The sequence below is a fragment of the Schistocerca serialis genome, chromosome 2, assembly GCF_023864345.2.
Source record: "Schistocerca serialis cubense isolate TAMUIC-IGC-003099 chromosome 2, iqSchSeri2.2, whole genome shotgun sequence".
In the NCBI taxonomy this organism is placed as follows: Eukaryota; Metazoa; Arthropoda; class Insecta; order Orthoptera; family Acrididae; genus Schistocerca; species Schistocerca serialis.
Genome location: NC_064639.1, coordinates 880480556 through 880507372, shown reverse-complemented (window position 1 = coordinate 880507372; position 26817 = coordinate 880480556). Strand labels below are relative to the sequence as shown.

At 42.3% G+C, this 26817-nt stretch overlaps 1 protein-coding gene across 1 annotated transcript in view; it reads right to left on the bottom strand.

The window, feature by feature from the left end:
* Positions 1–21690, bottom strand: part of LOC126458211 (probable cytochrome P450 6a13) — a 74524-nt gene extending 52834 nt beyond the window's left edge. Inside the window, exons 1-2 of the mRNA XM_050095105.1 lie at positions 21256–21690; positions 10074–10398 (exon numbers count right to left, since the gene is read on the bottom strand). Coding sequence (XP_049951062.1) covers positions 10074–10398; positions 21256–21566 — 636 coding nt within the window. The 5' untranslated portion in view covers positions 21567–21690. The remainder of the gene's footprint in view (positions 1–10073; positions 10399–21255) is intronic.
* Positions 21691–26817: the final 5127 nt, after the last annotated feature.

Genomic DNA, 26817 nt, shown 5'->3' with positions numbered 1-26817 from the left:
TCTATGCCAGAATTACAATGTAATCGGCGAACCTCAAAGTTTTTATTTCTTCTCCATGGATCTTAATACCTACTCCGAACTTTCGAATTTTTATTTTGTTTCCTTTATTGCTTGCTCAATATACATATTGAATAGCATCGGGGATAGGCTACAACCCTGTTTCACTTCCTTCCCAACCACTGCTTCCCTTCCACACCCCTCGATTCTTATAACTGCCATCTGCTTTCGGTACAAATTGTAAATAGCCTTTCGCTCCCTGTATTTTACCCCTGCCACCTTCAGAATTAGAAAGAGAGTATTCCCATCCACATTGCCAAAAGTTTTCTGTAAGTCTACAAATGCTAGAAACGTAGGTTTGCCGTTCTTTAACCTTTCTTCTAAGATACGTCGTAGGGTCAGTATTGCCTCACGTGTTCCAACATTTCTGCGGAATCCAAACCGATCTTCCCCGAGGTCGGCTTTTACCAGTTTTTCCATTCGTCTGTAAAGAATTCGCGTTAGTATTGTGCAGCTGTGACTTATTAAACTGATAGTTCGGTATTTTTCACATCTGTTCTGTAAATTCGTTGACGAGTCGCACGTGTCACTTCATGTCATATCATATCCCAGATGTGCTCGACTGTCTACAAGTCCGGATTTCGTTTTGACCATAGAGGTTGCTGCACGCCTTGCAGAGTACGTAGAGTTTCACCGGCAGTGTGTGTGGGAGAGCATTATCCTGCTGGAACAACACATCACCTTCCTGTTGCAAAAACGGAAAGCAACGGGTTTAGCAACATTCTTCCCCTACCGAGCGCTGGTTAGCGTCCTCTCAAAAATCACCTAAGCTGAACGAGAGTTGTAGCTTGTCACACCTCAGATCATGATACCTGACATGGGGCTAGTGTGTCTCGGACGAATGCACTCTAAGAGACAGAGCTCACCAGGTCTGTATCGTACGTGAAATCGACCGTGACATAAGTGTGGCTCTGAGCACTATGGGACTCAACGTCTTAGGTCATCAGTCCCCTAGAACTTAGAACTACTTAAACCTAACTAACCTAAGGACATCACACACATCCATGCCCGAGGCAGGATTCGAACCTGCGACCGTAGCGGCCGCGCGGTTCCAGGCCCGTGACGTAAGGGCAGCCAGAATGTGCTTTCATCGCTGAAGACCAGCGCGCGCCATTCCATCTTCCAAGCGACCCTCTGATGGCATCACTCCAGCCACGCAGTCTATGCTGTGGCATGAGTGGAACAGCTAGAGGTGTGCGTGCGCGTACTCCCACTGTTAATACCGAGTTTCAACAGTCCATGTTGACACGTTTGGGCTCATAAGTACTCTTATCTGGGCTGTGGTAGCTGCACGATCTGCCAATGCTGCTCTTACAATAGGGAAATCCTGGAGATTGTCTGTGCTGGTGGACATCCAGAACCCAAGAATGTTCAAGTGATCATTGAGGCCAGCACCGTTGCACAATCGACGCATCACCTCCAACCTCTGTGGCCGAATGGAGTATTGCGCCACTTGGAAGGCCACAATTTTTGTTCTTTCCAGACTCACCCAGTTGGCTGTAGCAAGCATGAGTGGATCACCGTAACATGGTTGTCTGCTTTGTTCACATGTCTGCACCACACTGAGCCTTCTGGCTGTGAGATTTCCATTTTGAAGGTGGACATAGATGGCGCTCTGGTAGCTGCACCAATTAGCTCTCTGATTGGCGGACCACTTTGATACCATTATCACTACATCTACTAGTCCCCATACTGGCATGCACCGCCATCGGAACAAAATCCACGTCGTCTTTCCCAGTGTACTAATTTCTCTTTCCGGCAGTGTATCTTCTGACAAGAAACTGTAATGCTTAAACTACAATGACGAACTATGCTATGTATATGACAAATGGAAACCGTTGAGAATGTAAGTTCTGGTGAACTACCAGTAACAGTGCAGACTAATCACATATAATTTCAGGTGAACTTTCAGTAACAGTGTAGATTAATCATGCAGTCACAACTGCAACATTCAGAATGATAAGACATCCAGAATGTGATAAAATCACATAAGTATTATATCTCCCCAGTCATAATGATTTAAGATATTCGCCTGCAGTAATGATTTCTTCGTCTTTCAGTATTAAAATTACCGATGAATGGTATTCCTATTTCGGACACGGCACCCTACTCTTTTTATGTAAGACAACACAAAATACACTATGTCATCAAAACTATCCGGACACCTGGCTGAAACAGACTCACAAGTTCGTGGCGCCCTCCATTGGTAATGCTGAAATTCAATTTAGTGTTGGCCGACCCTTAGCCTTGATGACAGCTTCCGCTCTCGCAGGTATACGTTCAGTCAGGTGCTGGAAGGTTTCCTGGGAAATGGCAGCCCATTCTTCACGGAGTGCTGCAACTGAGAAGAGGTATCGATGTCGGTCGGTAGGTTTGGCACGAAATCAGAGAAACAAACATCCCTAGGGTGTTCTATCGGATTTAGGTCAGGACTCTGTGCAGGCCACGCTATTACAGGGATGTTATTGTCGTGAAACCGCTCCGCCACAGGCCGTGCATTATGAACCGGTACTCGATCGTGTTGAAAGATGCAATCGCCATCTCCGAATCGTTCTTCAACAGTGGGAAGCAAGAAGGTGCTTAAAGCATTAACATAGGCCTGTGCTGTGGTAGTGCCATGCAAAACATCAGTGGGTGCAAGCCCCCTCCATGAATAACACGACCGCATTATAACACCACCGCCTCCGAATTTTACTGTTGGCACTATACACACGGGCAGATGACGTTCATCGGGTATTTGCCATACCCACACCCAGCCATCGGATGGCCACATTGCGTACCGTGATTCGTCACTCGACACAACGTTTGAACACATTTCAATCGTCCAATGTTTACGCGCCTTACACCAAGTGGGGCGTCGTTTGCCTTTTCTCGGCGTGATGTGTGGCTTATGAGCAGCCGCTCGACCATGAAATCCAAGTTTTTTCACCTCCAGCCTAATTGTCATAGTACTTGCAGTGCATCCTCATGCAGTTTGAAATTCCTGTGTGATGGTCTGGGTAGATGTCTCCCTATTACACATTACGACCATCTTCAACTATCGGCGGTCTCTGTCAGTCAAGAGACGAGGTCGGCCTGTACGCTTTTGTGCTGTACGTGTCCCTTCACGTATCCACTTCACTATCGCAACGGAAACAGTGGACCTATGGATGTTTAGGGGCGAGGAAATCTCGCGCACAGACGTATGACACAAGTGACACCCAATCACCTGACCACGGTGAAGTCCGTGAGTTCCGCGGAGCGCCCCATTCTGCTCTCTCGCCATGTCTAATCACTACTGAGTTTGCTGATATGGAGTACGTGGTAGCAGGTGGTAGCATAATGCACCTACTAGGAAAAACGTATGTTTTTGAGGGTGTCCGGATAATTTTGATCACATAGTGGATGTTCTCCAACACTATTTGTAGTTAAAGAGTACCATAATTGTTAAATTCCTCCCTATTTAGAATGTCACTTTTGTCATCTACAAACAGAAAATAGTTTGCATCGCAAGCCGTGTTGATCGGTAGCTCATTGATGTAGATAAGTATAAAAAAAAAATCTGAACCCTACAACAGAACCTCATACTTTACAACACCGAAATAAGTTCCACGTTTGTTCACTATATGCTGTAACCTAATAAAATACTGAGAATGCCGAATAAAAACACATGTCAGTCGCCTAAATTTCCAGTTGTTAATTTATTGAGTAAGCAGTTTCGGTGACACATTACGCCACCTTCAGGCCCCCTGACCGACGTGTAGGAAGATTCCCATCTCTTTTCCAGTCAAAATAAGGTCCATCATTCAATGACTGGCAACCGCAGATTTTTGACACAATGGCAATAGGCAGAATATTTGCGCTCACTGTTTGCTGAATTTCAAAGGAAACTTTGGCAACCACTTACCCTTACGTAATAGTGCATCAACTTATTTATGTGTATATGTTGGACCTCGAAATCTGCATGTAAAATGACAATGATCTTTGTCTTTACATAAGTATGGTTGAAAAGCTGCCGAATTTCTGCTGTTCAAAACGCTTTTTCCTCATTAGAATTAAAAAGTCATCACCTTGTTTTGCAACAAGTTATATTTTATGTGCTCTGCAGTACACCTGTTTCCTAAACCATGGCATAGTCAGTATCTCAGCATAGTTAAACCTCCGAGAACACACCAGATTAGAATTTCGTTTTATAGATACCTTCAATTGTCTGGTGTGCCACCTAGAAAAATATCAGTAATATAATGTGTATGATATTTGAAATCGGACGAAAGAAAACAATTTCATTTAATTAACAAGGAAGACAAGTTTCTGTATGAGTTTATAACTGCCGAATCCCTTTTGTTGGATGAACAGTTGTCACCAACTGGAGCATCAGATTAGCTGACCACGGAGGAACAATTGGCATACCAAACAGCGTGCCAAGTGCGATGTTTATTTGAATGCTAAACATTAGGAGATTACTCCGACTTATATTTTCAAAACGGTTTCATGTTATTATAAGACGTCTCTGAAAATTACCACACACTGAGTACCTAAATGCACGAACTGGAGCCAGCCTATTATGTGGCTTCACCTGCTTTACCGTAGGGCGCTTAGTTAAAAACCATTAACGTAATGACTTATAGATTCAGGACAGCTACAGTCTGTTGTGTTTGGCACTAGAGGCGGGCACTGTTCATTGCTTCCATCGAAATGATAATGCAATCAACAGGTTCATAACTGATTATAATAAATACTCCGACGAATCGTACGTTAAAAAGCTCGATGTGTTTGGTCTCTAACGCTGAGCCATGGTGCGATATCTATCAATCTGCCATAGCTACCAATCTCTGAATTTGTATGGCTGTCTCTGGCCAGGTTTGACGTAATGAACATTCTGCATGATTCAGGCAGAGGTCACATTTTATATGTGCACCTTGAGTGTCCAGGAAGTATACATGAACTTCAATATGTCCTTCCATTATTCCCAGAGAAACTGGTACCACAGCCTAGCATTCACTAGCCAGGAGTTCCGCAAAAGCTCGTATTCGTATTATTCAAATGGTTCGCAACAGAAATTTAGACAACTCTCATATTATAAGCAAAATTCACAGCATATTATCATTCCATCAAGGTCCCTGGATGAAGCAATATAATGATGTTAATGCTGAGAAATCTATGAATGCGAAAACCAATTTTTTTACTCAATTAGAGTGTATTTGGAATAAACAATACAGAATGTGCGAAGCTGAGATGTTTGAAGCTAGTAACTCGTAGAACGTAGATACGGAGCAAATGGTTTGATAGCAAGACCGAATCTGAAGCGCAGTGTCCCATTTAAGGAAAATTTGCTTGCTATTGAATTTAGTAGCCTTAGCATCGTTTTTGGCAGACCCACGATCTAGAAATGGATGTTTTGAGGATTTCTAAGATGCTGCGAATTTCCATTATGGGCGCATATTGAACAAAGTCGAGGTAAAACATTAGCTCTGACAAGGTCAGCGTAATATATTGTTTGACAGCCTCTAATACTTAGGGCGTTATTAGAGAACTGCATAAGTGATTTGACAATTTTGGTTACCCAGTCAATAATATTTACAACATCTCATGCATCAATAAAAAGGTGGTGTTAGCGGAAGATGAATTATAAAGACAGATCATCACAGAATTAAAAGTAACAACGTACGCTCTCGAAACTAAAACACAACGCGTTATGCTAAGAGTGAAATGTGTTAAACAGACTCCGGCCGGTGTGGCCGAGCGGTTCTAGGCGCGTCAGTCTGAAACCGCGCGACTGCTACGGTCGCTCAGAGCCATTTCAACTTTTTTTTTTTTTTTTTTTTTTTTTTTTTTTTTTTTTTTTTTTTTTTTTTGGGAAACAGGCGGCAGCAAATAAATTAAGCACTGATGACAATCGAGATAGTGTATTAAATGATGTCGATAAATTAACTTTCAAGTATACAATTCGGTCCATGTTAGGTACCGTCTAATCTATAAAGCAATGTACACTACTGGCCACTAAAATTGCTACACCAAGAAGAAATATAGATGATAAACGGTTATTTATAGGACAAATATATTATACTAGAACTGATATATGATCACATTTTCACGCAATTCGGGTGGATAGATTCTGAGAAATCAGTACCCAGAACAACCACCTCTGGCCTTAATAACGGCCTTGATATGCCTGGGAATTGAGTCAAACAGAGCTTGGATGGCGTGTACAGGTACAGCTGCCCATGCAGCTTCAACACGATACCACAGTTCATCAAGAGTAGTAAGTGGCGTATTGTGACGAGCCAGTTGCTCGGCCACCATTGACCAGTCGTTTTCAACTCGTGAGAGATCTGGAGAATGTGCTGGCCAGGGCAACAGTCGAACATTTTCTGTGTCCAGAAAGGCCCGTACAGGACCTCCAACATGCGGTCGTGCATCATCCTGCTGAAACGTAGCGTTTCGCAGGGATCGGAATGAAGGGTAGAGCCACGGGTCGTAACACATCTAAAATGTAACGTCCACTGTTCAAAGTGCCGTCAATGCGAACAAGAGGTGACCGAGACGTGTAAGCAATGGCACCCCATACCATCAAGCCGGGTGATATGCCGATATGACGATGACGAATACACGCTTCCAATTTGCGTTCACCACGATGTCGACAAACACGGATGCGACCATCATGATGCTGTAAACAGAACCTGGATTCATCCGAAAAAATGACGGTTTGCCATTCGTGCACCCAGGTTCGTCGTTGAGTACACCATCGCAAGGCGCTCATGTCTGTGACGCAGCGTCAAGGGTAACAGCAGCCATGGTCTCCGAGCTGATAGTCCATGCTGCTGCAAACGTCGTCGAACTGTTCGTGCAGATGGTTGTTGTCTTGCAAACGTCCCCATCTGTTGACTCAGGGATCGAGACGTGGCTGCACGATCCGTTACAGCCTTGCGGATAAGATGCCTGTCATCTCTACGGCTATGATACGAGGCCGTTGGGACCCAGCACGACGTTCCGTATTTCCCTCCTTAACCCACCGATTCCATATTCTGCTAACAGTCATTGGATCTCGACCAACGCGAGCAGCAATGTCGCAATACGATAAACCGCAATCGCGATAGGCTACAATCCGACCTTTATCAAAGTCGGAAACTTGATGGTACGCATTACTCCTGCTTACACGAGGCATAACAACAACGTTTCACCAAGCAAAGCCGGTCAACTGCTGTTTTTGTGTGAGAAATCGGTTGGAACCGTTCCTCATGTCAGCACGTTGTAGGTGTCGCCACCGGCGCCAACCTTGTCTGAATGCTCTGAAAAGCCTACCATTTGCATATCACAGCATCTTCTTCCTGTCGGTTAAATTTTGCGTCTGTATCGCGTCATCTTCGTGTTGTAGCAATTTTAATGGCCAGTATAGTAAATCGCCATTATCGCAAAAGTCGATAAACGCTTCATACTCGGTGATGAAGTGGATCTAGTAGCGTGGGGTCGTGTTAGAGAAGTTAGGGCTAATCAGCATCTGTGTCTGCAAGCCGGGGCAATTTGTAATTGATTTAGCAGTAACCTTTTGGTTTTGGACGAAATATAATTGAGATCTACTTTAGCCTACAAGTCGTAGATGTATTATGAAAGCAATATTGTTCTACATGTTATAGATGGGCAGTGATAGTGAAAATGGAAACCTAAAAGCAGCAGATTTGTTGATTTTGTACCTCACAGTCCGTCCTTACCACTATAAGCTATCTCATTGCAATAAAATACTGTGCGCAATTGGGAATGTAACAGAATTGAGCGCGTGTGTGTGTGTGTCTGTGTTGGTTTATAAGTTTTCCTAGTCGTCTGTTACCAAGTACGTGGCTTAGTTTAGGATAGGGGAATCTGGCGCGGGAATGGGGTGAGGGAAGGTAGAGGTGAAACGGTAGGGAAGAATGGGATGGGCAGGGAGGGTGGGGTACTGGGGGTCTCATGTCGTCAATACACTCTCCCCTACACATGAATATTGGCGACCCAAAAGCCAGAGGTCAATTTCTATCCAAAGTCGCCACTGCATCGCTGCTGCATGTTTCGTGGCTCAGCTTTTGGTGGGCTACAGTAAGTCTTTGGGCGTTCGGTTTTCCCTATCACGCGACAAAAGCTGAGCCTGGCACAGAACAGACTGCAACTTCCCTTGGGTCGCATTCCATCTGTCCATTCACAGAGTGCTATTGCGGCTCTCGAAATCCCCAGCCGGCATGTGCGACCGTCAGTTTCCACTTCTGTATCAATTTTCGTATCATCTTTGAGTGTAACGACAGTACCTGACACTGAACAATTCGTTTCCCTAGACATATGTTCCGTTCCGTTAAGACCTTTGTACAGTTACCCTAATTTACACACAGAAACACCCTGAATACGTATCTCGTTTCTGCAGCTACTGTGAGGAGCGTTTCAGAAAGCAAGTTGGTTTTATTCAGGATTCCAAATTATTCCCCACTCTTTTGGCTGTTACTCTACTAGGCGACATCGGAGCCAGTGTCTTTACAGCATCAATAACGCCCCCACCATCCACGTACTGCTTCCGGCGGAGTGCATCCTTCATTGGGCCGAACAGTTGGAAGTCAGAAGATACGAGCTCCGCGCTGTATGCGGGATGAGGAGGAACAGTCCAGTGACGCTTTGTGAGCGTCTATGCAGACTTGTGGGAGGCCTTGCGTTGTCATGGCGGACGAAAAGTTAGTTTGCATTTTTGTGGCAATGAACATGCTGAAGCCGTTTCTCCGGATCCCTTGAGAGGTGCTCGTCGCACCATGAGGGAGGTCATAAAAAAAATAACCCCTTCAGAGTCTCAGAAGTCCGTAGCTATGAGTTTACCGGCGTGTTCGGTTCTGAAATTTTTCTTCGCAGGCGAGATGGTATGGTGCCACTCCATGCACTGCTGTTTTACTTCTGCTTCGACGTGATGATCCCGCGTTTCATCGCTAGTGACAGTTTTCGTCAAAAATTGTTGCTATCAGCCTCGTAACTCGCAAACAATTCCGCAAGATGGTCGTCCGTTGACCCTCCATAGATTGCCGTTATGTTTACGGTTCGAAGTGATGAACCCCTCTTTCGTCACCTGTGACGATCTTCGACAGCAAACTGTCACGATCAACTCGTAGCGCGCAAGCAATTCCACACGGATGTTCCTTTGTTCCTCCTTATGGTCTTTTGTTAGGCGACCAGGAAGCCAGCGACTACACATCTTTAAGTTCAAATGGCTCTGAGCACTACGGTACTTAACATCTGTGGTCATCAGTCCCCTAGAACTTAGAAGTACCTAAATCTAACTAACCTAAGGACATCACATACATCCATGCCCGAGGCAGGATTCGAACCTGCGACCGTAGCGGTCATGCGGTTCCAGACTGAAGCGCCTAGAACCGCACAGCCAAACCGGCCCGCCATCTTTAAGTACCCCATCTGGTGGACAGTGTGTCGGCACTACCAATAGAGACGTCCATTTGAGCAGCGAGGTCTTTGTGATCCGTCTATTCCCTCGAATGAGAGTGTCCGCAAGTTTCAACATTGCAGGAGTCACAGCTGTGGGCGGCCTGCCGGGACACGGACGATCGGACAGGTTTTGCGCGATCTCGTTGCGATTACGACAGACGCCGGTCCGTGCTTTTGTCCTCTGGTAGGTCTCCGTAGACACACTGCAAACGCCTAAGAATATTTGCGATGCTCTGGTTTTCCGTCAAAAGAAAATCAGTGACGCTCTCTGCTTGGAACGAACCTCCGTAACAGATGCCATTTCGAAGGGGCTACCTATTGCGCTACTGTATACTGGAACTTCATGGAACTATGGGCGCTGAAGAAGGAATATTCTACAATGTCCCACAGCAAATTCCTCACTTTTTCATCCGGAATTATTCGAGGAAAAAATGCGTTGCAGTACTCATTTAAAGGCCGTTGTACAATAGCGCTTCATGGCTGTCCTGGACCGTCGTTAACTGTGTACATTCCCTGCTTCCCCTGTCTGGCCCAAAGCAGCTTGTGGTCTCATTGTACCCCTACGTCGAAAGACACAGTAAAATACTCGCCATGCTGCTGATGCGACGGAACTGCGAGTTGGCGTCATCAATTGCGCCACACTCGATCCCGAAGGCGTACACTCCGATGACGTCAGTGGTGAACGAGGAGACCAGATCCTTGAGCTCCACTTCGCAGCCGGGCTGGCGCCGGATGGCCGCCTCCACGGACTTCAGGAGGTGCGAGCAGCACTCCTGCACCACGAAGAAGACGCGGCGCGTGTGGCCCACCGAAAACACCTGCGACATGCGGAGACGCATCTCCTTCCACATGGAGCCGCCCATGGTGCACAAGTGTTGCATCATCGGGTCCTTTTTGTACTGCGGGAAGTTCATCCTGAAACAGTGCGACGAGACGTTCGTGAGGTATCACGTGTCTGACACGCTTTCCACATTTGTTATACGGAGCAAGGTTGAGTTTAAGTCCTGTGTTACTGTTGGTGGACGTGACGGGATAGACAGCAAGCTGGTTTGAGCCTTGATCAGCTACGCTGTTGTAGTCGTAGTGAGAATTTGGGGCACTTTGCATTCAGGGCCGGTTACTAATAGGGGTTTACAGGGCAGCTACTCTGTTGTAATTGTAATGAGAATTTGGGGCACTTTGCATTCAGAGCCGGCCACTAATAGAGGTTTACAGGGCAGAGTGGGGCAGTTTGAGGAACAAATTTTGGGAACTAATTTTCTTTTCCTTTTCGCATTAGAAAATCATAAGTTTTTATAAGTTTCCAGCCCTACACTACGCTGTGACACTAGTACGTTTATTTCCATCCTATTAATGTTCATATAGGTATACTGGTGGTTTAATGGAAGTATGAGCACTTAAAAAATTAAATTAAAACTGAGACTGCATTGACGAAGTCTTTGTAGCGACAACGCCGCGTGTTATGTTGGATAGTCATCAACAGACATAGACGTAGCTACATTCGTGCCCCAAGAAATGTTCTGATGTGGCATGCCGTTTATATATCAACAAACCTGGCGGCCTTAATCCAGCTTAAACTTCGCAGAAGCCATAAAGAACTAATGTTCTCTCTGTCAAAGCCCCGAGGAATGTGGACGGCGCTCTTTAACATTATGTGTGCTTTAAGAGTCTGTGCGGCCAGGTTTCTCAGGTGTGATAGCCACAAATCCTTTTGTTAAAAACTAGGTTCCTAAAGTTTAAAATCTCACGCTTATAACATTGTACCCTATTATTACTACTGCTATATATGTATCACGAATGACGTAATTCCATCGACACTCTTTGCACGTCTGCAGTCTCCTACCGCTCTCTCCTTATTGAGAAGTAATACAGTTAATCATTACAAAACAGAATAAGAGTACGCTTCCTTCAGGCACGTCGTTCTCCAGCTAATACTGGTCTGATACGAATTCCTCAATTTGGTACCTGAAATAAGGTCCTTACGTGAAGGGCTGTAGAATGGTAAGTAGCTATCCCCAGAACACCCACAGACGGACATATCCGAGGATGTTATTGCTATAAGTAGGTTCATAGGCCTTCCATAGATCTAAAAATACTCTTATGTAGTATTTGGTGCATATAAGTGCATGCGTTACAATCTTCAGCAGGGTCGTATTTCCTACAACAGAATTGTACTTCATGAAGCAGCGGACAAGATTAAGAAATTGCCTGCATTTGAGAACCAAGACAAGAGGGTGATTTGCCGTATCTCACAGTGTCATTTCTTCAACATTGGTCGTGTGGTCTAGAGGTAGCATCTCTGATCAGTAATCAGTACCTCCTGAATTCAGAGTTCGAGCCAAGACAGTGCTTAAATTTGAAATGAAAATCATTACCATTGGTGAACGAAGATTTCCATTGTACCCTACTCTTGCCACCGGTGTTCTCGAAGAGAGCAGAGGAGCGAACAGAGGTTCGGGGCCGCGTGGAATTAGCCGAGCGGTCTAAGACGCTTCAGTTATGGACTGTGCGGCTGGTCCCGGCGGAGGTTCGAGTCCTCCCTCGGGCATGAGTGTGTGTGTTTGTCCTTAGGATAATTTCGGTTAAGTAGTGTGTAAGCTTAGGGACTGATGGCCTTAGCAGTTAAGTCCCGTAAGACTTCACACACAGTTGAACAGAGGTACGAGGCACCTTCTACCCTCTGGGACGGGAAATTGCCTCTAATTGATGGAAGAGTCTGGAGTGATCAGCGGCACGAGGACGTAGAAACCAACGGAGACCACTACATTAAAAGCATACAATCTGTATTCACAAGACAGGAGACCTATAATTAAGAAATGATTATAATGGTCATCTGCTGACAAAAGATTGTGGATTGGCATGACAGGAGTTCGACGCGATAATAAGGCTATAAAATCTAAAAAGGAAAATGGGAAAGCTCAGCCAAACTATAGGGCATATCAGAAAGTACTTTACAACCTCGAAAATTCGTCCAATCTTATTCGTAAGACTTACAGACTTAGTCGTGATTACACTGTGAAGGAAAATGTCAGGTTTAGACTGTTCTGTAGGAGGTCAGGGAGCCGGAATCCAACTCGCAATTGAACAAGTAACGCCTGACACGCTGCAGCGGATTTTCAAGAAGTCTATCAGGGGTTGCGAAGTGGCGTTGGACACTGTCGCTGGCCTTTCTAAGCACCCATTTCGTCGCATTCCTTCTGGGCACTGCTCAATCTACTAAGTGTATTCACTTCCCACAAAATGTGTCAGTTACTAATGGAGCGTATGCTGTAAGATCAGTGGTGGGGAACGACCCTCTTCCAGTCTTGGTTCAAACAGCTTTACAAGTGACAAGTGAACACCAAACTGAATCGACCACTGATCTGTCATGATGTGGTCGCAGACCCCTTTTGCACACATCGTTCTTGATTCAGTGAAACGTTCTCGTGTTATTGCTAGTTCTTCCTGTTCCCAGTGATCGTCCGTGTCAAGTGAGAACCTAACAGTCAGGACGGAAATTGCACAGTGAGATACATATTAAGTAGTGTTCACTGCATCAGTATTCTCTTACTGTAGTTGATTCAACAGAATGTCACAATGAGCCATGACTTTATTTTAAAAATGTAAGTAAAAGGAAATCTTCGTCGTGTAGGAAACTCTTCAGTTCCATAGCCTTGTTTGTAGTGCTATAGTCGTTGGCCTCATCATCAATAATATTTTCCATGCACTCAACAACTTTCTTTTGGTATTAAAAATACTGTGATTACGCTCGTCGCTTTTAAATTCCAACTGATGTGCTGAGGGCAGGTAGGAATACGATTCTTCATTGTCTAACCAAGAACGGCTTTGAGTTTATGAGACGAGGAAAAAGGGAAGAAATTCCTTCCGAGTTGCTGATGAAAATACGCACTTGCTCATTGCCCATCACACAACACTCAACAATTAAATTTAACTTGAGTACATATTAGTGAATCCAGGAAGCATTTACGTACATCTCTTTAATTCTTATTTCAACTCGACTTTTGTGGCCGCTCATAACAGGAGCACTATCGTAACACTGAGATCGTTTTTCAGGCGTCTCATTGGCTTTATTACCTCTAGCTCTCAGAGAACAGCTGCCGGTACATCGTCTGCATTGTAACGTTTTGGTCGTACAATGGATATAAAATCTTTCGTTTATTTTCGTCTGTAGCTCATACCGAATTATTAGGATGAGATATGCAAAATTTGCCAAGTCAGTGGTTCCATCAACTTCGACAGCGAGGAAATTCGTCTTCGACCACTTCAGATAAGATTGAGGCATACCTCATAAACTGATTGAGGGGATTCATTTTGAACTGTTTTGGGCAGGCCTAAGATAACTCTATTTTATGATTTTTCAGGGTGCAGCTAGAAAATGCGCTCTTGTTCTGACGTTAGATTAATTACAATACAGATGGTTCCCGGGTTCTCGGGATTTTCTGTTCCGTCATTGCCCTTAGGGCAAGCTGAAATTGGCTGCAAAATTTAATGCAGTCTGTCAGTTTACTCAATATAATACGGATTGTTTACACATTTTCATTATATATATTTATATTAAGGCGATAAGCGCTACTAGTTGGTACATAATGTCCACTATCCCTAGCATTGGAATTAGACTTAAACCATTTAACTGTTTTTCACTGAAACTATGTTTTTTTAGCTTCGCTTGAAATTTTTTAAAGATTTTAATACCTCTCTCAGTCCAGGTGCTATCAGTACTATTTGTAACTGGGCAAGTGAAACAGAAAAATCTTTTTTTTCACTTCACATCCGAAGCATCGCTCAACTGCATTGTACATTACAGTGTTAAAATTGCCTGTATAGCCTTGCCTGAATTTTGTTCCAGTACTTGACTGAAGTTTAGATGGGGTAGTGGTGCCCCAATTTCCTTCACTTTCATCCTATGCTCATGTTCAATATTTTTCTCATAATTTGCACAATGAACTGTTATTGTGGTGTTTTCTGACTCGTAGTATATTACAGTTATTCACAACATAGTAGAAACTAAATGAACGGTACATACTTCGCGCTCGTTTTCCTGTAATCATTCGTAAACACTCATTAGTTGGTGAAACTTATGTTACCGCATCTAACTCTAGCGAGACATTTTCAAACTTACTCTAACAGGGGATTAAGTAGGCAATAGCAGAAACAAAAACACCATCTGAAACACTATCAAAACAACAATACTAAACGTCGATTAATTATTCATCAAAGCTTAAGAGAGATATGCAGAGACAGGGGTTAGTTAGCAAAGTTTTATCAATTCTGTTCATTCTCTATCAATGCAAGCAGTTGCACGTGAAAATTGTGTGGAGGTTGGTAGCACACCTTTGGGCTGAAAGATAACAGCCTACGGGTAGCCCGCAAAAGCTGTGTTCTTTAGAAGCATGCGCCGAACCTCTTCTACACAGAACTAAGCGGCACTTCAAGGAGCAACCTTTACCATAGCTACTACCTCTTTGAAAACCATTGCTTGATATCACATGTCCAAGGTTCAAAAACGTTGACCGGTGATATTAAAATCCGTGTGGAAAATATGCGAAATACGTTCTGATAATTCAAACTTCGTAATACGAAGCTGAGTATTTTAACGTATATTTTGGAGCAGCTCCACTACAGAGATTTTAAGTACGAGCCGCGCCTGATACAGAGTAAAATAAATAGTTCTACATATCTATGGAAAAAGCAGATATACGAATTTTCACAATGAAAGTGTGAGGACTTTGTTAATTACATGTATCATAGACCATTTGAACGATTCTTTTATCGAAGTGGCGTGGAACGAGTCAGTTTACAGGGTGTGTATACATGATTAATGTTAAACATTAATGAATACATTATCATTTGCAGTCTACTCATGTAACTACCTTTTTTTGTAGTGGATACCAGATTTTAAGAAGAAACTTGTCAATGCAATAGAAGGAGTTGTCCTGGATAAATGATTTCAAATTATATTCTAAACTTACTTTCCTACATCTCAAACATTTTAGACATTTTATGTCGTTGGGCAAATAATCAAATATTTTTGTGGTGGCAAACTGAACTTCTTTCTGAGCCACAGGAAGCTTTAACAATGGATTACAAAGTTTATTTTTCCCTGCAGTGTTGTAGGTAAGGATTTTTTGATCATCTCAAATTGTGCTGGATTATTTCTGACCAATTTCATTAGTGATTATATCTATTATGACGGCCTAGCTAAAATGATTAGCTCCTTGAAAAGGTGCCTACATGACACACTTGGGTGAACACCAGATACTACTGCTCGCTTTTGTGCAATCAATAGTTTTCGACCCAAAATTTAACCATGTGGGACCCCCTTTGTGGACTTCTTCTCCCAGTCATTAAGATATTCTACCTTTCAACATAATCTGAATTATTGAGCACACCGTTTTGCACTCTCTTTGTTAAGTATGATGTGTAAAGACATCAATTCCATAAAACTTCAGTTTTTCTAAGAGATTAACATGCCGCCCTTAAAGAAATCATTGAAAGGTAAAGCGCGATAACACCTGGAAAGAATGAAGAGGAAGCGATACAAAAATCAGTATACACATTTATAAGCAGAGATGAACATAATATCTATGGATATCCATGGGAGACGAGAAATAGCATGTAGACTAGCAAAGAATACAACAGTCTGACTGGATTAAATATTATGAAGGACTAGGGTACAATCCACAAGCCAAAGAAATAGATAAAAAATAACAGTCCCAAGGAATAGACTTACATACCTGATGGAATTGAAGATAGTTATAAAAAATTGAAAACAAAGACGAAATTCAGAATTAATCAACCACAGAGGAATTTGGCTACAATTAAGAATGCTACATACCTTTAACAAGCGCTGGGTAAAATATGAGATACCACAGGAATGGAAAATAACCAAGGTCACTTCAGCACACATAAGAAAAACGGAAGAAGTAATACATCCAACTAGAGCGGTATACGTTTTTTTGGAAAAATCTTCCAAAATCTGCAGTAAAGTAATAAATGAAAGGCTCAGAAATTCCTTGTATATAATTTCAGTGAAGGAATAAGCAGGTGTCCTAAATAGAAGGTCACACAAAGATGGTGTTTTCGCAACGTAACAGATAATATAGAAAAGACGGGAATCTCATCTAGAAACTTATCTAGCATTTCTGAACCAAGAAAAACCATTTCACAGAATTCTCAGAGAAGAGCTATGGGCAATAACGGAAAAACGAGGAATGCCTGAAGAGCCGACCCATTTCGAAACATGGCTGTATATGAGCACAAGAATTAGAACTGTCACAGATAAAGAGAAAGCACATGAAATACATGGAAATCAAGCAGTTAAACACACTCGTGGCTTCTCACCAACATTATTCAATATCTTTGAAAATGACATGATCAGAAAACAGAAAACAGACAGAATATCATAAGCCATAACTATAACGAGGAGTAAACATATCAGTGCGATGTTATTTGCAGATAATCAAGTTATTATACAAGACAGCGAAGATAAATTGCCAATGGCTTGCATAAACTAAACTAAATAAGCGCAAGCTACAATCTTCATTCAATACAAACAAAAATAGTATTCAATAATGAAGCGGTAGAATGTGTAGCCCGTTCCCTTTATTTAGGATGTGACTTACCAGATGAGCAAAATATCGATGTACAGAAAGAAATTAACATTCACCGTCGTATATGTGGCGCAACAAGATGAACACTTAAGGATAAAACAAGAAAGGAAAACAATTGAAATTTTTGAAAGTCACGACAGTATACACTTTACTACAAGATGTGGAAATTGAGAAGCTGAGAAACATATACAATTTCTAATATCTGTGAAAGGCTGCACTAAATAAGACAAAATGGAAAACGAAACAATAAGGAAAGAATTAGGGATGGAACCCTTAACCCAAAGGAAATGCAATGAAAAAAAGAAAAACAGAGAGAACAAGCACTTCTCAGGCCGTCACAAGGAATTCCTAAACTAGGATTGGCATATAAGCAGTGAGGAAAGAGAAGTATGGGAAGACTGAGGAAGAGATGGTAAGACAGGAACAGACCGTAGGGAAGCGGCAGATGAAGGACAACGTTTAGTTATACAAAAGAGAGAATTACGATTAGCGTGAAACAAATCTTTCCTGATACAGTGATACGTTATTTAAAGACGAATATACCATAATTGATATCAAAGGAGAAAATAGTTGAAGCAGTCACCGTCAGAGATGACATAAACAAGGGAGTCAAGGAGATAGGCAAGGATGCAGTATATCTCCATCACTGTTTCACAATTGATAAGAATAATGAAGGCGACGATTTTCGTTTGGTAATAAGATTTTGAATATAGCAGTAAGCGAACATTTTAAGCTGACGATCAAGTAAAGTGATAAACAGCAAAAGGCACTAAAAGTCGTGGGGGACATAAGACGCACACCAGAAGAGAACATACGTCACCAGCAGAAGTCTGCTGGTAAAATGCATGAGCCTTGATTTGAGAAAGAACTCTCTGAGAATGAACCTCTGGTCCACAGCATTATGTGAAAGTCCATGACAGAGTATGGAAAAAAACTTGAAGGAGTGAATCGAGATATTTAAGTGATTGAAATGTGGTGTTAGCGAGTTATTGTGACAGTTAAGTATACTGATAAGATAACAAATGGCATGGTGCTATGTAGCATCGTCGAGGAAACTCTTACGTGGAGAACACTGTAATTTAAATTAGTTTGCATCTGACGTTTAAGGAACAAAGTTGTGACGTTGTATCTGCGAGCACCGTCCTGTCGGCACAGCACTTCGCTCCCTGCGGGGATAAAAATCGCTTTAAAGTCTCTATGTGCTACAAAAACAAAACAAAGATAACAAGACGTGTTCATGTTACAGATTTCTACTGTGTTTCCTAGCATATAAAATATATGTCCTTCACTTTAATTAGAGGAAGATACAGAAGTTTTGTTTTTTCTAACGTAGAAAATTTTTCTGTTTGGTAAATAACTTAAAGCTCATCACTTTATATATCACAAACTGTTGAACCCACTGAAATAATTTTCGTTTCATTAATTTCCAGTTACATAGATAGACAAAGTATCTTTCCAAAATTTCCTATCGCATTGGCGTTTACTACGTACCAGCTGCGGAAAATGGACTTTTTTATTTTATTTTATTTTTTAAATCAACATTTTTAAGGCTTTGACAGGACTGTTATTGATATCGAATGAAACAAAACGTTTTTGTAACAATTACTGTTTAATTTATTTCCACAACACGTTTCAATGCTTTGAGACTCCATTATCTCCCAATAGCTTCCGAAATAATGGTTTTCTTTTTGCTTTATTTTATTCCTAGTTTGAAATTATATTTCTGTTTATGCTGTTTCCTTGCGCAAGTCATTCTTTCGACACCATCTTTGTCGACAATGAGTGGCAGTTTATAAGTGATGTGTTAAGACTGTGAAAGGATCCTGTGATCACTGGAGGTATTCTATTTTACTCCTTTTCATTGCAATTTTACATTAATGTTCAGTTTTTTTGTGAAATTTATCAATAGAACCATGTTCTGGAGCAATGTTTTGGTTCTGTGCTGCACAGTGCCACAGGTTTCTCCAAAATCGTTAAGACTACACACGTAGGTCATATTAATATAAATAAATAATCCTGATGATGGAGGTTTGAACCTGTGAAAAGCGTTGTGGAAATAATGCACGACTAACGTATCTTAATGTGTGTAAGAGGCTCAAAGATCTGTTCTTAATGTTAATTAGGATTCTATTTCCGTTTCTTGCCGGAACAGGAGAAATTTTCGCATCCGGGAAAGTTTTCTACTAGATGCTCTGCGCAGCGAAGTGGCAACAAAGTGGGAATCGACAATGGTAGCAAAGCTGCTAGTGCATCGCTGGCGGGAGTAATCCAGCATGCTCGGCCTCGAATCGCAGCTACTTTAAATACAACTGCAGAACACGTGACAGAATGAAAAGACATTAGTTAATGTGTGAGACGATAACGTCGCAGTTACTAGGAAGTGCGTAGAGGGCAAACAATGGACAGGAAGACGGAGATTGGAATATTTTCAACAAATAATTGAAGACATCCTCACGCAGGAGGATCTTACTAACATTACGCCGTTTGAGTCTCGTACAGATTCCCATATGGAGGACATAGTAATAGACATCCCTGGGGTTGTGAAGCAGCTGAATGGGTTGAAAATAAATAAATCGCCAGATCCTGATGGGATTCCAATTGGGTTTTACAGAGAGTACTCTACTGCATTGGCTCCTTACTTAGCTTGCATTTATGGCGAATCTCTTTCCCAACGTAAAGTCCCGAGCGACTGGAAAAAAGCGCAGGTGACGCCTGTATATAAGAAGGGTAGATGGACGGATCCTCAAAATTACAGACCAATATCCTTAACATCGGTTTGTTGCAGGATTCTCGAACATATTCTCAGTTCGAATATAATAAATTTCCTTGAGACAGATAAGTTGCTGTCCATGCATCAGCATGGCTTTAGAAACCATCGCTCCTGCGAAACGCAACTCGCTCTTTCTTCTCATGATATCTTGCGAACCATGGATGAAGGGTATCAGGCGGATGCCATATTCCTTGACTTCCGGAAAGCGTTTGACTCGGTGCCCCACTGCAGATTCCTAACTAAGGTACGAGCATATGGGATTGGTTCCCAAATATGTGATTGGCTCCAAGACTTCTTAAGTAATAGAACCCAGAGTGATGGTGAGTGTTCATCGGAGGTGAGGGTATCATCTGGAATGCCCCAGGGAAGTGTGGTAGGTCCGCCGTTGTTTTCTATCTACATAAATGATCTTTTGGATAGGGTGGATAGCCATGTGCGGCTGTTTGCTGATGATGCTGTGGTGTACGGGAAGGTGTCGTCGTTGAGTGACTGTAGGATGATACAAGATGACTTGGACAGGATTTGTGATTGGTGTAAAGAATGGCTGTTAACTCTAAATATAAATAAATGTAAATTAATGGAGATGAATAGGAAAAAGAATCCCGTAATGTTTGAATACTTCTTTAGTAGTGTAGCGCTTGACACAGTCACGTCGATTAAATATTTGGGCGTAACATTGCAGAGCGATATGAAGTGGGACAAGCATGTAAGGGCAGTTGTGGGGAAGGGGGATAGTCGTCTTCGGTTCATTGGTAGAATTTTGGGAAGATGTGGTTCATCTGTAAAGGAGACAGCTTATAAAACACTAATACCACCCATTCTTGAGTACTGCTCGAGCGTTTGGGATCCCTATCAGATCGGATTGAGAGGGGATATAGAAGCAATTCAGAGGCGGGCTGCTAGATTTGTTACTGGTAGGTTTGATCATCACGCGAGTGTTACAGAAATGCTTCAGGAACTCGGGTGGGAGTCTCTGGAGGAAAGGAGGCGCTCTTTTCGTGAATCGCTACTGAGGAAATTTAGAGAACCAGCATTTGAGGCTGACTGCAGCACAATTTTACTGTCGCCAACTTACTTCGCGGAAAGACCACAAAGATAAGATAAGAGAGATTAGGGCTCGTACAGAGGCATATAGGCAGCAATTTTTCCCTCGTTCTGTTTGGGACTGGAACAGGGAGAGAAGATGCTAGTTGTGGTACGAGGTACCCTCCGCCACGAACCGTATGGTGGATGCGGAGTATGTATGTAGATGTAGACATGTTACTCTGAGATGAAGAGGTTGACGCAAGGAAGGAAATCGTAAGAGGTTGTTGAATTATACTGTTCAGGAAACTCGTTAAATAAAAAAAAACTATTAATTTACAGTCGCTCATTTGTTGGTCGAGACTTTACCTGTCGTGAAAATGTCCAAAGTCTCCGACAAAGATTCTGTTGATGAGGTTGACGTCCCTCAGAAGAAGACACGGCCTCGTCATGAGGTAGAAGCCTCCGAACGGCAGTCCCTCCAGCTGGTGGTAGACACGGTCCAGCGCCTCTGGGAGGCATTCCTTGAGGAGGAACAGGCGGCGGGTGTTTCCAAAGAAGAGCTGCGGCCTGGGGTGCGCGATCCCCAGTTTCCTCCAGTGCTGGTTGACGGAGTACAGGTAGAGGAGCAACAACGCGGCAGCCACCGCGAGCAGCACCAGACTGTACCACAGCCACATGGCGGGGCAACGTCTGCGTCTCTCACTCACCAACTCGCCGCCGCGCCGTCCCAGCGACGCAAGCTACTCGGCTGCCGCAGCCGTGAACTGACCTCATGGCAGCCGCAGCCGTTACTGCTTACTGCGTCTGATGTGCGACCAGCACAGACACAGCAGATAAGGAAGTCGCGCCGAGTGGTTCGACCTTGAGCGGGGCGGTGACGTAGCGTAATCGCGAGGCGAGCTGTTCATCAAACACCGTTGCCCCAGGCGACTGTCACGTGCCAGACGCCACCCGGTTTTGACGCTGCTGTGTGTTTTGCTACTTTGCAAGTCCCGCATGTACGTAAGTGGATCATTTGGCGAATGGGACTTTTAAAAAAGCCTCGTCGCGTGACCGCGGAAACATGCGAGCGGTCCAAGGTGAAGCAGAGCGAAGCTGTTAATACGTCTTACGTGAGCAGCGCAGCCGCGTAAACGCTCCGTTCTCACACCCGACCAGACAGCACAGCAAATTCATCGAGGACGAACGAAAGACATTTCTAACGGAAAACTCCTACGTAAAGTGTCAAACACTGAAGCAACATCGGCTACTACGCCACGGAAGACAACGCAGGTGTTTTTCACGAATGATGCTGCCGACACGCCATAGAAAAGGGAAGATCAAGAACACCTATAAACGAGTGTTTGCCAGGCTCCAGTGTCCAGTGCCTATACGTTTTATAGCAGGATGCGGGATTTTGTATGTCGAAAATTTAATGAGGCCATTTCAGAAGGAACAACAGATGTAGATGAGACTAAAAATATCGATTATCTCCGTCAAGAGTATTGGAAGATTGTTCTTTTACTTCTGTAACATTTAAGTCTAGAATCTTACATCCAACCTGGAGTACATATCGTGGAAGTTATAACGTTATTTTACAACGTTATACGTGAGAAGCAGTCGATAAATGACGTTTAGATTACATTTTTCCAGAATGTATACCTAAATATTACCAAAACCAAAAGACTATTTAGGACAGAGATACACTACCGGACAAGAAAAAAGAAAAACCCAGAAGTGGAGGAGGTTCAAATGGCTCTGAGTACTATGGGACTCAACTGCTATGGTCATAAGTCCCGTAGAACTTAGAACTACTTAACCTAACTAACCTAAGGACAGCACACAACACACACGAGGCAGAGAAAATCCCTGACCCCACCGGGAATCGAACCCGGGAACCCGGGCGTGGGAAGCGAGAGCGCTACCGCACGACCACGAGATGCGGGCAAAAGAAGTGGAGGAGGAAACTAAATGAAACTTACTGCGTTGAGGGGGTATGTCATCTTATTTCGGTGATGATAATGCCGAGTCAAATTTATGAATAATATCGCGGTTTGAGCTCCCTTTGTGAGTATGGCGCAGCACGACCTCTAGCCTCGATGGATACATTGAATCGGTTGGGATGTATGTCATAAAGCGCTTGTACTTATAAACGTCCTGCTCAAAGAGCAGCTATAAATAATGTTTCTTCGCGGTTGTAGCAGCTGATATATTATTTTGTCATTTAATTATGAAATATTTTGATATTTTTTTTCTTTCTGCCTTTTATACATATTATTCCTCGTCCTCTGGATGGATGTTGAAGTATTCAAGCGAATGTAATACCTCATGCCAGTTTTCCGATCTGACAGATATCGCCATTATTTTTTTGTTTGATACGTTATAATTAAAATGTTTACCGAAGACGTTGGTTCTAATGCGCGTAACAGACAACGCGCTAAACCATAGCCGTTACATATGTATTTATTGCGTTAACTGACTGTTCTGTCGAATCTTTCTAGAATATTTTATACATTATGAATGAAAAAGCTCACGACGCTGGTGTAATACTCAACAATAGTTATTATTTTACAAACCGCTGTTCGGCTGTTACGCTCTTTTTGACAATGACGTAACAGCCCAGAATGTGTTTTTAAAATAAGAACTATTGTAGAATATTACACCAGTGTCATGTATTTTTTGTTATTAATGTCTGTTTTAATTCAATCACTTAATATGGTTAAAACACTTAGGACATAGAAGGGTGTCTAATTAGAAATCAGATATTTTTCTTCTAACAATTCTCGCCTTTACTTATACCCAAAATCTAATTTCAGAATATTTTCCACTCTTAACGATCAGTCTAAGGCATTACATTCTACGAACTTCGGTAGTCAAGCTCTAAGAGTAAAGTATGTATTAAAGATGGTAAAAATAACTTAATTGATATAAATCAAATTTTACTGAGAAGTCACATTTACCGTAATAACCGCACATCTAATATTAACGGTTATTCTAATAACTGACAATAGTGCGTGGTGCCATCTGTTTACCGAAGAGTGTACTACGCTAGGCTGTCGTATCAACTCGGACCTGACAACTGGCAGGTCGTGTCCTACGTGAGCGACAGAAGCGACTGACACCGCGTGACAGCTTCAGGCGACAAAACACAATCGCTCGGTATAGTTACGGAAGTGTCCTACGTGGCGTTGCCTGTTCTCTGCTACAACAAAGCCCCTGCCACGCCGTAACGGAGAAGCGAGGCAACTGTCCCCCAATTGAAGCAGCTGATCGCCGCCATTTGCAGGGATGAATCCTAGTACTGGGGATGTGAAGTTTATGAGACGCAACAAGAACAAATTGAAGCACAAATTAAACACTTTTGTTTAAAAAATACTCAGTATTTGAGTCTATTTTAAAAGTATACTTAAATGAATGAAGTTTCCTAAAATCCGAAATACGTTTGCATAGAGACGCGAAATATAAGAATGTAAGGCTCTTTCCTGACAAGGTCGAGCAAGTTTACATAGAGTTATTTGCATTAGATAATTACATGAAACTTTTAAAGTAGCAGACAGTACCATTATTATTTAATTCACGTAATTTTCCTGTCAGGTTCTGTTTGCTTTTTGCCGACTACTGTGTACATTTTGCACGCATACTTTTGTTTAGCGCAGTATTGTCTACACTCGAATTTTGGTATGATTAATTGTAATAACCCATATCACTTTATATACCGAAGAAATTTCATTCGCGCTGATAGCACCTCTGAAAGCACATTTGATCAAATATTTGACCATTTACGAAGTATAATCACCACCTGACAACACGTGTTAAGTATCTAAACGCAATTATTCGACCTACCTCTACATGATCAAAAACGTAAATACCTATCATGTGCCTAGTTCTTCATTCAGTTCAACTTAGTACATTAACCCTGTTAGTATTTTTAGCAATTTATATGCAAATACAATATAAGTACTTGACATACAACAAAGTACCTTTGTCTGTAATCTAACACTGCAACTTTTTCCCTATGTAGCTTGCTATTTTTGTAGCAGAAAGTTTATTAGATACAGTGTAAGGTGTAAATATAGACATCAGGTTAGGCTATAGAACAATCTGCTGTGACCTACATTTAGCATTTGCATTAATTGGCTTTGCAAACAAATTGTTACTTTCCAATTTAACCTACAACTCAGAGGCATCACATATTGGTTTATCACAACCAAGATGTAGTGTCACTTCAAGAATATTCTGTAACAACCTATTATTCGTATTTTGACAACTATCCATTAATACCCTTTATCATTATCAACATTTGTCACTTCAAATAAATGGTGAAAGCATGGAAATAAAATACTAGGACCAAAATAGCCTCTGCAAAGACCTAAAGTTACTAAGAAGAGTCAGCTATCCATGTTTTCAGTAACTTATCAGAGCACATTAAATGTCATGTAGTGGAGGTCAAAACACTCAAAGAAATTTCTATGTGGCAACTCCTTGAAATATATTCAGTAAATCTTAAATTTACTATTTTGGTTATAGAATTAGCACTTGAGTACAATGATGTTAAGACTTTTCACTGTCTTACACTGACATCTACATCTCTAACTTCATTCCACACCTCACGGTATAATGCTGATGTAATGTTCAGTAGAAGGAGGTAAGAGGTGTGAGGAACGACCACCACACTACAGACATTAATTGCCATAATTAAATTCACAGGATTTAATTTTGTACACATACATAAGAAAGACATTTACTGCAGTCTTGATTATTCATACACTGGTGGTAAAATGCAAGAGTTGAAATGATACAACAACGCTATTTTCAATTTTAAACAGTATTTAGCTTAGTCTTATATTGCACAATTTTTTCTTCCTTCCTTTCTTCAATTTTTTCGAACTTTTCCTTCAGCTTACTTGGACTTGATGGAAGTGAGTAATTGTGGTCTCCAGTGTAACCAGAAACGTGCACATCCTCACACACGTTTTCTGCTGTCTCAACATTTCTTGGCTTTGGCGGTTTCCTTGCCTTGGTAACATGGAAAAGGAACGTTCAAAATTATGCACACTGACAGTATTTCCACACTATTTAACCTAGGCCTATATTGCACGATTTCCAGGACACTATACCTTTTTGAAATGAGTTGGAAATCCAAATACTGTCGGTAGAGAATCGTCCTTCAGTCGACGTGTATTTACATAATTTTCCATGTAACAATTCTCTCCAAATTGAAGCGTGCACAGCAAATGATTTGCTGTCGGTTGGAAGTTCTCTCTCCGAGAAGCAGCTATCCATTTCCGATTTAGAAAATCACTTGTAAGGGGGAAACGTAAACAAAAACAAACGCTCATGATGTTTTATTTCTCCATGAAAATGCTATATACAAGTAATAGAAAGTAACGAACAACCAGAAATGACTGACCTGTGAAGTTTAACATTGTTTCCGTCTTCGTCTTGCTTCCATTCTTACTGTTACAATTAAAAGCAGCACACGAACGAACCATGTTTACGCACTGTTTCCCTGCAAATGGCGGCTTGTATCAAGTAGGGACGCGACACTAGCGCCAATGCGCGGTCTAGTTTTTATTTAGTAAGTCTATGGCTACAACTAGCGACGTTTGAATTCAAACGTGTTTGGATCTTGCCGCTGCAGCACGCGCGACAGTGAAAGCGACAGCCACGTGTCTTCTCGGCAAAGCAATGGAGCGGACGCGACGGCAGCTATGGAATACTTATCATCAGATTTTAAGAAAACTGTTCGGTGAAAAAATTTGATTCTTCCGCATCTTATACCTTAACATCTTTGCTCGATAAAGGTCTGAATTTATTTCGTTGCCGGCCGGAGTGCCCGTGCGTTTCTAGGCGCTATAGTCTGGAACCGCGAGACCGCTACGGTCGCAGGTTCGAATCCTGCCTCGGGCATGGATGTGTGTGATGTCCTTAGGTTAGTTAGGTTTAAGT